The sequence below is a fragment of the Elephantulus edwardii genome, unplaced genomic scaffold (assembly GCF_000299155.1).
Source record: "Elephantulus edwardii isolate Elephantulus edwardi_28Jun2011 unplaced genomic scaffold, EleEdw1.0 scaffold00048, whole genome shotgun sequence".
NCBI classification, from domain to species: Eukaryota; Metazoa; Chordata; class Mammalia; order Macroscelidea; family Macroscelididae; genus Elephantulus; species Elephantulus edwardii.
The window spans coordinates 2,072,243-2,081,833 of record NW_006399798.1 but is presented as its reverse complement, the minus strand read 5'-3'; the positions used below and the strand labels follow the sequence as shown (position 1 = coordinate 2,081,833).

Genomic DNA, 9,591 nt, shown 5'->3' with positions numbered 1-9,591 from the left:
CCCTGCAAATCCTGAATTGCTGCTGTTGGCAGCTCGACAGAACCCCAGAGCCATATACCAATTTGCCCTGATGGGAGTGAGAAGTGTGGAAAGTAATCTATTTCTAATAACAGTTCAGTGCCCACGTTTTTGAACGCATTATGACACAGAAATTAGAAATGTGATTGGTGATAAGAATAAGCCTTGTGAGCTGGAGTCAGGGGTGGTGTCCCTTGGAGAGTGGGAATCAGTCTTAATATAGGATCTGGCCCAGAGCCTCAGCCTTGAGGGGTACCCTGCTGCCTGCAAATCCTGGGGCTCCCAGCCTCGGGCCTCTCTCCTCGCTGAAGCTCCTCCTGCAACAGGAGGGCACTCCCTTCCCTTCCTCCCCCTTCCCTTCCTTCCCCTACCTCTTCCTTCCCTCCCCTACTTCCTTTCCTCCCTTCCTTCCTTCTTAGGAGGCCAAACCTCCCTCCACCACCTAAGGCAGCAGGTGGCTTGCTCAAACCCAGACTCCAAGCAGGGTCGAGAGCAGGAATGTCCACGCTATCAGCACTGACAGTGTCAACGTGAGGCTGGAGTGCCCAGGCCCTTCTGCCAGCCAGCACCCGAGTGCGTCTGTGTGAGATGTCTGCTCGCACTTATGCCCATGTGAGCAGAAGACCCCACAATGCAAGTGTGCAGTCTAGGCTCTGTGATCCACGACCTCGGGCTGCAAGTGTCTAGTCACCTGTCGGAGCACTCAGCCTGATCACCTTGTCCTTAGCAGGGAACAGTCTGTCTGTGTGAAGTCAAGGAAGTGAACTTTTCCCAACTCCTAGGATCCCCCCCATCATTCTGATGGCTTTGTGGGTCTGGGATCTCCTTGTACTTGGATACAGGAAGGAGCCAGATGGGAAAGGCCTCTTTATGGGGACGAGCTGGAAACAAGAACTGAAAACACAGGCCATCAGGAATGGGTGGCTGGCTGTGCTGTGGCTGGGCGTCCACCAAGGGGGGAGCTAGTTACAGGTGAGGTAACAGCTGGCCTCTGTACTCCAGTACACTGGGGTACGTTGGGGACACTACCTCACCTTTTCCTGCCTCAAGGAAGCCGGCTGCATCTGTGAAATGGGCACACTAGCCTGCCAGGGTTCCCCACGCCATGGGGCCCAGTGCAATCCTAATGCAGGGTGTGTACCCGCCGCAGGTGAAGGCCACACAGACCCCACAAATAGGGAAGGCGAGCCAGGTGTAGAAAGGACACAAGCTCTGAGACCCCCGTCGTTCTTCACTCTTTACTGTGTAAAAATAAACTCAACAATTCATGTTGTTTCAGCAAGAAAATGAAAAAGGAAAAGAGAGAAAGCAAGAATATCAGTAGAAATAGTGCATTTCCAGAGTCGCCGATGGGGGTGGCAGGTCCCTTGACTTGGACCCAGTTGAGACCCAAATGGCTGCAGATCTTATGAAAAACGCCCAGCTTTGGTCAGCAAAGAAGCAGCAAGCTACGTCAACACTCTTCACACTGTTCAGTATGTACAAGGAGCAGCGTCACCGACCGGGGGGGGGGTGCTTTTTTTTGGCAAATAAGACAAAGTTGGGGCTCTAAGTGTTGGACTTTTGTTTTTTCCTTTCCCCTTCAACAAGCAGCACGTAAACCCAGCACGCAAGGAACACATTGCCTGTCACCGTTGGATAAATTCACACGCTGTGTTTGAAGCCACGTATGTGGGGTTTGGGGTTTCTGGTTTGTCACAGATGGCAAAGGATCCGAGTCACTTTTTAACAATGTGCAGCCCTAACTTCCATCAGGGTTGGAAGGAACGCTCGAAACACTCGACTCACTTCACTCAGCCTAGGTCAGCGCCAGGACTCAGTGTCCACTGGCCATTGCTGCAGTCACAGCCTGGCCCGGGCATGTCACTACAGACATGTGGCCCCTCTTTGGAGTGTACTGGAATGATGGCCACCCTCCTGCCAGCCTCCCCCTTTCCCCTCACTGTCCACAGACACCCCTTAGTCTCAGGTCCCAGGGCTGGTGACAAAGTAATTGTCGCAGTCTTAGAAATAAAGTGGGAGTCTACAAAAGGGAAAGAAAGTGTACAAAATGTCTCTTCCTTCCAAAATACATCCTTCCAGTCCTACGTTTTGGCGGGGTCTGAAAGTGTTCTCAAGGGAAATATAGGTTGAGTTAATTTATAGATTTGTCCTTTTCTTTCATAAAAATACTCTTGTTTGGTAATAAACTTTTTCTTCTACAGTAAGAGAAATAATACTGTGTTATCAAAAGCAAGAAGGCTTAAGATTCCAGTGGGGTCTAAGTCCCAGGGCGCAGAGAGCTCTGGCCCCAGGAGCTGTCTGACACCAGCGAGGCAAACGAACACTGTCTCCACAGTGCTTTTGAGCTTCTTATTTTATAAAACGGCATTACCTGAGAGAGGCGTGGATGATTCAGTGCAAGAGGGAGCATCAACCGGATTAAGGAGGAGAGGGGCCTACGTGGATTAGATTTGTGGCTGTGTCATCTGCCTTTCTCAGGGCCAGCCAAGTGCCAAGCGCTAACACAGTGACGGGCTGAGGAGCTTGGCACAGACTCCAGTTAGGAGTGGGGAGGGGGCTAAATGTCAGCTTCTGTCCCAGGCACCGAGGGTGCATCGCGGGAGGGGCCAGGGGAGGCTGAAGGACAGAGGAGTGAGCACTGGGGTTGGCTCTGCCCTTCACTACTAGAGCAGAGGATGGCTTCTGGTCCTGAACGGACAGCTCCCTTCACACCCTGAAGGCGGACGGGCCTGTAGACAGGGCGGGGGGCCGGGAGGAGGTGCTGGAGGGCAAGCACCTACAGCTGCGCCTCCACAACAGCTCCGAGATGGCTGAAGTGAGGGGGGACCCTTCTGGTCTAGGGGCGACTCCTAGCTCTCGCTCTCTCCCAACTGCGGGCAGTGTTCAGGCTTGTTCTCAACCTACATGTTCAGAATACTGGGTGTGTTTGGGACGCAGGGAGGGGAGAGGGGACTTGGTCCACCTCCTGACCTCCTCCATTACCCTGGGCTTGGTTACCCATGGTGGACAGTTACACGGATGGTCACATGACACGGATGGCACTCGGCACACACAACACAGATCTGTGGAAGTCCATGCGGGCAGGGGACACACGTCGGACCAGAGGAGCAAGGGACACGCTACCCCAAGGAACATGCAAACAGGAAGACCCCTGCCGACTGAGGAGGGCCCGGCCAAGCACGTGATTGAAGAAGCCACTGAACGACACTTGCTGTGCCCACTCCGGCCCGGGAGGGGGGCGCTGGGCTGCGGAACAGAGACTGGGGACCGTGCACACACCACAGGGACACAGACACACACAGACGCACTGGTTTCCGAGGCAAAACGGACCTGTGATTCGGGAGACAGGTGCCCCCGCAAGGGGAACAGAAGACAGGGAACACCTGCTTCTCTGGAGAAATGTCTGCAGCTGCAGCATTTCTAGAAAGACTTGCCAGCCGTCAGCTAGACGGCTGGTGGCAGAGTCTGGGGTGCCCACAGGACACGGGGCCCCCCAGGCGGTGAAGGGGAGCCAGGGCGCACGCTGCCCCCCTCAGCACACACGCATCCCCCCGTCCCCACCTGAGGACCAGAAGGAAGCATCCATGGCTGCTTTTCAGGAAGGAGGTGGTAGAGGCTCTGGACACTGGCCAGGGCCCTGTGTCGCCAGCCAGTGAGAGTGAGGGATGGGGGCTCTGGGAGACGGGGGAGTGATAGGGAGGCTCTGGGAGAGTGCTGGAGCCCCAGTGGTTAACCTGGGCCAGTGAGCCGGAGGAATATGGCTGTCAGAATTACCATGGGGAAGAATTCCCCACGGCTGGCTGGGTTTACATCCGATGACAGCATGGCTGGGTCTGAATCAGAGTGTAGGGCTTCTTGTCTGAAAGGTCCCCTCTGGAGAAAGCCCACAGCCAGCGGTCAAGGGGAAGGGCGTCTGGTGCCAGGGCTGCCTGGGGCTGCGGTGGAGACACTGCAGGGGCACCTGGGCCAAGGCAGCCAACCCAGTGATTAAATAGGAGAGATGATCCTGCCTGGTGGGGCTCGAGGAGGAGGGAGGCCAGGGAGCAGGATGCCGTGGGGACACAGTGGGCAGGGCAGGGTGGGCAGTGGCTCCCCAGCCCCTGGGTGGCCCTTGAACGCCAAGGACAGGGGTGCAGTGGGCACAGTGAAAGCTCTCCGTGGAGGTTGCCACCCTTAACAGGCCACTAGGAGACGTTTATCCTATCAGTACAGAGACCATGTCCTCAGAACGCCTGCCGACGGAGACAAATGCATGCGCCTAAGCAAACTGCACCACCGCGGGCCCAGCCGCGCAGAGACGGCAGACACACAGCCCGACCTCTGCCGGTTCCCAGGCCTGACTGAAAGACGAGGGCTCCTCCCCTCGCTCACCACACACACACACACACACACACACACACACACGGGCTCCTCCACTTGCTCACCCCCCCACACACACACACACACGCACCCTCTCACCTATGGCTAATGCCAGGATGCCTGCTTCACCCAGGAACAGGGGACGCCCGTGACCAGTCTGGGAAGTCCGTGAAGAGGTGCGCTTTCCTTGGGGTCAGTCAGCAGCCAGGACTGGGGGTGTGTGTGTGTGCGTGTGTGTGTGCAGGGGTGACAGCCTTGGTTCATTCCTGGGGGGACAGGAGATGACGAGTCTCGGTGCACAAGCAGGGGAGGTGGGCATGGGGCTGGGGACCAAGGCCGGGGGCTCAGCCCTGGCCCAGGGCCCTCAGTTGATCTGACGACAGGCCTCGAATGTCCACTTGGTAGCTCCCCCGAAGATGTCAATGTGTGACTCGGACCATGCGATGACGTTGCCCGAAAGGGCCTTGGCACTGCAGGTGGCCAGGTTGTACACCTCCCCTGGGGTCAGCTTACGGTCCCAAATGTTGAAATGGGCCAGCTCGCCCACAAATGCTTGGGTGGCATCGAACCCACCACCGAGGGTGTCCTTTGGAGAAAAGCAGAGGACAAGGGCATGGATGGAGTGACAGGGCATCCCTTTCTTAGGGCATCTGTACTATCTGTACTGAACTGTCTGCCTGGGAACTGAGTGTTCCCAGTGTCTTTGATAAAGGGCTTTCAGGTCCTTTGTGTCCCCTGTTGACCCTCATCTCTGGTTCAAGGACAGGTACCAGCCCCTCTGCTCTGGAGATGGACCTTTCCCCAGGGCCTCGCCTGCTTCCATTTCCCAGCTACCGAAGGTGGAGTCAGCTGGGGCCAAGACACTCCAGGAGCCAGGAGACACCCTGAGAGCAGTGTCCGGGGCCTGACTGTGCCCTGTCCTCTCCCTGTTTCCATCACAGGGCTCAGAAGTCACCTTCTGCCCGGATCCAGCTGCCCGCGGGGCTGGCCTAGGACTGCCAGCCCCTGCATGTCTCTCTGGGGTGCCCTACGGGAGGCAAACCACTCCACAGGAGAGAAATTTTCCATCTGGCAGCAGGACGGGCCTTTTGGTGCTGGAGCCAGAGCCTGTGTACAAACCGGGAGCGCTGACCCCATGCTGGCTCCACTGCCCTCCCAGGGAGCCCGTCCAGCATGTGGGGCTGCCCCAGCTACTGTAGGGACTAAGGCTCTCCGTCCACCTCAGAGGGCAGCCCTGGCCACCTCAGCTCGCTCCCTTCCCTCCGGGCCCCCGGATCTCTCCTCCCTGCTCCGCAGCCCCTGCCAGTACCTGCTCCTGGCCCAGCACCAACACGCCCTGCGGCTTGATGGGGTGATAGGGCGCCAGGTTCTCGCCGCTGCCGCCCTGGGTGCCATCCTGGTAGGCTTCCCAGACCCCATCCCGGGTGGTCCAAGTGACACAGATGTGGTGCCACTTGCCGTCATTGATCACGAAGGGCAGCTTGGCCACCTGGGAAGGGCACACACAGCAGGGGAGGGGGTGCAGATGAGTGAGTCCCTCTGCTTGTCACTCTGTCATTCGTACTGAGCTTTTAAAACCACCAGCAGAGCCGCACTGAGCTCGAGAAGCCGGGGCCCCTCCGGACTGCACAGTCAGGCTGCAGCCGGGGCTGGAGCTCCGAGAGGAAATGAAGAGCTTTGCCAGCACCCTCCTGCCCACCCACCTCCCTCTTTGCTCCTCGGCCAATTGGTCCTCTCTGAAGGAAAGGGACAGCCTACACCGCCATCTTGGGGTCTCCTCGGGGGCCCTCCTCTCTCTACCAGCACCCCGCTACTAGAGACTGTCTGCGTCAACCACCAGCACAGCCTCTGCAGAGAAGCTGAGGAACGTCAGAGGGAGAGGGAGATGCCAGCTTCTGACCTGGGCTCTCACTGCCCCCGGGGACTGCAGGGCTGAGAGCCTAGGCAGAGGGGGGCAGCCAGAGCCCTCAAGACTGAGGGAACCCTGGGAAGGGACGTGGCCAGCAGCCAAGCAGAGGTGGCAATCGGTGAGCTGGCATCTAACCTCCAGCTCAAGGGTGAAGAGGAGCTGGGGAGAGGGGGCTTCCCTGTCTGGCTGTCCCAAGGGTCACATGGAACTGGCCAGCTGACTGGCTTGGGACAAGGACACTCTCTAAGAGCCTTCACCCCCTGTGGCCTCTTTGGTTCCCAGCTCCAGGGCTTCTGGTGGAGGAGGAGTTAGAGAGGCTTCTGGGGGATGGGTCTTCTCCACCCTCCCCCACTGCAGCCTCACTCCACAGGGAGCCTCCTGAGAAGGTTCTAGTAGCCCACCATGCACCTCTTGGCCTCCCCGGCTCCTGGCCCAAGCTGGGGTCTGGGGCCACAGGGCTCTACCTTGTCATTGATGAGGATCTCCATGGGGTTGTTGCCCCACTCAATGAGCACCAGCTCGTTGGCCTGGCCAGGCACTGCGTAGGAGAAGGGGGTGCCCACGCCGGGCGCCGCACTGGACTTGAGCCACATGCACACGGTGAAGGCGTACATCTCGGGAAGGCTCTTCTTCACCTTGGCGTACATGTAATTTGTCCGCAGCGGGAATGTGAGCTGGAACTTGTCTCCAGGCCGGTTGTCCTTTTGACCTGGAGTGGGGGAAGGACACAGCCCTGACACCAGACCCTGGTCCTTAGCAGCATCTAAGGCTTGCTGGTGGTGCAGACGATGCAAACGTGGCTGCCTCTGGCCGGCCTCCATCGGAGAGGTGAACAGAGGGCAGCTGCGGGAGGTCAAACCCTTGGCCCTAGGACATAGGCCCAGCCCCTAGGAGGCTAAGATTTAAGTGCTGGGGGCTATCTGCACTCAGGCAGGGGAGGAGAGGGGGAGAAGGGGAGCAGATGGGCTTCATCGGGAGGAACAGAGGTGCCCTCAGTACATAAAGGTGTGGTCACGGAGAAGGAGGCCAGCTCCTCTCGGAGCAGCCCCTTCGGGCCCGACCTGATTCTACCACACCATGTGCTCAGAACCCTCTGTCCTGGGCCCTTGTCTGGGATTCCTGCCCCCCAGCGGCTCTGCTGGACTGTGGGTGTGAGTGGCTGTTGTTCCCGGCGTCCAGCAGGACAAGCTGGCCTTTCACTTGACTCTGAGGCTGGCCCTGAACACTAGGGCTGTGTCTGGTGTGTTAAGGACATCTCAGGCTCCATGTCCCACAAGCTAGCTTCCTGAAAGCTCCCGGATGACCAGACCCTGGGCCTCACAGCCCCCTCCTCCGGAGAGGGCAGCTGCTAGCACGTGTTTCCCACGCAGTACCCCCAAGCCCAAGCACACAGGCTGTGGTCCTGGGCACCGAATGACTAATTCCAGGAAAACAGTGCAGCGAGAGCACGCAGGCACTAGGGAGCGGCGCCCAGCCTCGAGGCACAGCTTTCGCCAGCCTGGGGTGCGCATGCCGCCCTGCCAGGGAACACAGCGCGTGCTGCCCGGCCAAGAAATTATTTCTAGGAGGAGTCCCGCTGGGTCAGCGCACACTGCATCCCCCGTCCTGGCATCGCCCCCGGAAACCGCTGAGAAGGGGGTGCAGACCAGAGACAGGGCCGGCCTCACCCCTGCTGGCTTCTCCGTGAGCCCCCTCCGCAGGAGCTCGCAAGCCCCTGCCCAGCCCTAGCCCCTGGGTTTTCATTTCCCGGCATCTCCCTCCCTCCCTCGGCCCTTCTTCCCTGCTCTGTTGTTCAGTTACATAACGCGCCTTCAGATGGCACTGTGGAAATCCAGCGGGTACAGTTTGCGGGCCGGGCAGGGTCACGTGTCCCTTCTCCGCTCCAGGCACCCCCTCCCCCTTTACAACCCTTCTGATTTGTGTGACTGGAAGACGCGGCCGCCTGAGCCGCCCGCGCACCGGACCCGCGCAGAGTTCGCGACCCGGGAGCTGCGGGGACGCGCAAAATGCGCAGGCTTGGGTCTCTCATAGAGAAACCCCTGGTGCCATAGTTGGGGGGCACGGAGATCCCAGGGGAAACCATCGAGGGAATGCAGAGGACTGGCCTATGTTGGGCTCTCCATGAGGGGATGGCGGCTAGAGCTGAGTCAGGGAGGGCTTCGGGCGGGCACCAGTTACCGTGCAAAGTTACCAAGGATTAAACAAATCAGACTTGAAAAATCGAGCCAGTGCGTGAGCGCGAGGAGAGGCAACCGGCGAGAGCCCCCGCGCAGGGAGCACAGCCGCTGCCGGAGGGAGCGAGCAGGGGAGGGGGCTGTGCGCGCAGCCAGGCGCCGGCGGGTCCCGCGAGCACCCCGAGCGCAGCAGCGAGCCCCGCGGGCCCTTACCTTTCTCCAGCTCGCTGATGCGCTGGTGCAGCGAGGTAAGGGCGCTCTCGATCTTGACCCTCTCCTCCGTGTCGTTCTTGGGGCCCCCCTTGCCCTCCTCCAGGCTGTTCACTCGAGACAGCACCTGCCGCTCCAGGTCGTCGATCTTGCTCTGCAGCAGATCCTTCAAGCTGTTGGTCTGGCTGGAGGAATTGAGCCGGCTGTACTGCTGCGGGCAAGGGCGGAGAGCGCACCGTTACGCGCCCAGCCGGGACCGGTCCCCTCGGGCGACTGCGGGGGCGGCCTGGCGGGGTGCTCGGGCGCGCACAGCCGCCGCGGGGGGCCCCACGGGCTCGGGGCAGCCCGACCGGGCATGGCGCGCGGCCGGGGCGGGGGTGGGGGGGGTGCCCAGCCGGATCGGGATGGGGGTGGGGAGGGCTGAGGACCGAGGACGCCTGAAGGGAACCGTGGCGGGCGCGTGCGGACCTCGAGGTTCTCCAGGCGGGTTTTGAGCGACTGCAAAGTTTGCCCGAGTTGGCTGAGCGTCTCGGCGGCCGGCGTCCGGGACAGGTCGCCCATGGTGTTCTTGCCGGAGCCGGCCTGCTTGCGGCCGCCGCCTGGCCGGGCCTCGCCGGCGCCGGTGTCCAGCGTGCTCTGGCTCTCGCAGCGGCCCAGCTTCGTGGTCAGCTCGCGGATGGTTTCCTTCTGGCTCAGGATGGTCTCCTTCTGCTGCAGCACTGTCTCCCGGAGCTGCAGCACGTTGCTCCGGAGCTCCTCCGCGCCGCCGGCCGCCACGGACGCGGCGCACATGTCGGCGTCCACGGGCACCGAGGTGCAGATGAAGCGCGTCGGCCCGAAGTCCTGGGCCCCGCAGCCCAGGAGGCAGAGGGCGAGCAGCGCCCAGGTGCGCGCGGGGCCGGCGGCCGGCATGGTGAG

The 9,591-nt window shown here is 60.3% G+C and overlaps 1 protein-coding gene across 1 annotated transcript; it reads right to left on the bottom strand.

The window, feature by feature from the left end:
* Nucleotides 1-4,603: 4,603 nt before the first annotated feature.
* On the bottom strand, nt 4,604-9,587 carry NPTX1 (neuronal pentraxin I). The gene is made up of 5 exons (XM_006886163.1): nt 9,142-9,587; nt 8,677-8,884; nt 6,754-6,998; nt 5,690-5,869; nt 4,604-4,966 (listed from the first exon to the last, which is right to left on the bottom strand). The coding sequence occupies exons 1-5, from the start codon at nt 9,583-9,585 to the stop codon at nt 4,745-4,747; spliced, it is 1,299 nt and encodes a 432-aa protein (XP_006886225.1). The 5' UTR covers nt 9,586-9,587; the 3' UTR covers nt 4,604-4,744.
* Between the last annotated feature and the right edge of the window lie 4 nt (nt 9,588-9,591).

Bases quoted from the DNA above. Each gene is read 5' to 3' on its own strand.
- NPTX1 (XM_006886163.1), bottom strand. From the start codon at position 9,585: ATGCCGGCCGCCGGCCCCGCGCGCACCTGGGCGCTGCTCGCCCTCTGC. The intron at 8,885-9,141 runs GTCCGCACGCGC...CCTTGCCCGCAG, and splicing joins CCCGCCTGGAGAACCTCGAG to CAGTACAGCCGGCTCAATTC. The intron at 4,967-5,689 runs GTACTGGCAGGG...TTTTCTCCAAAG, and splicing joins TGGTGCTGGGCCAGGAGCAG to GACACCCTCGGTGGTGGGTT.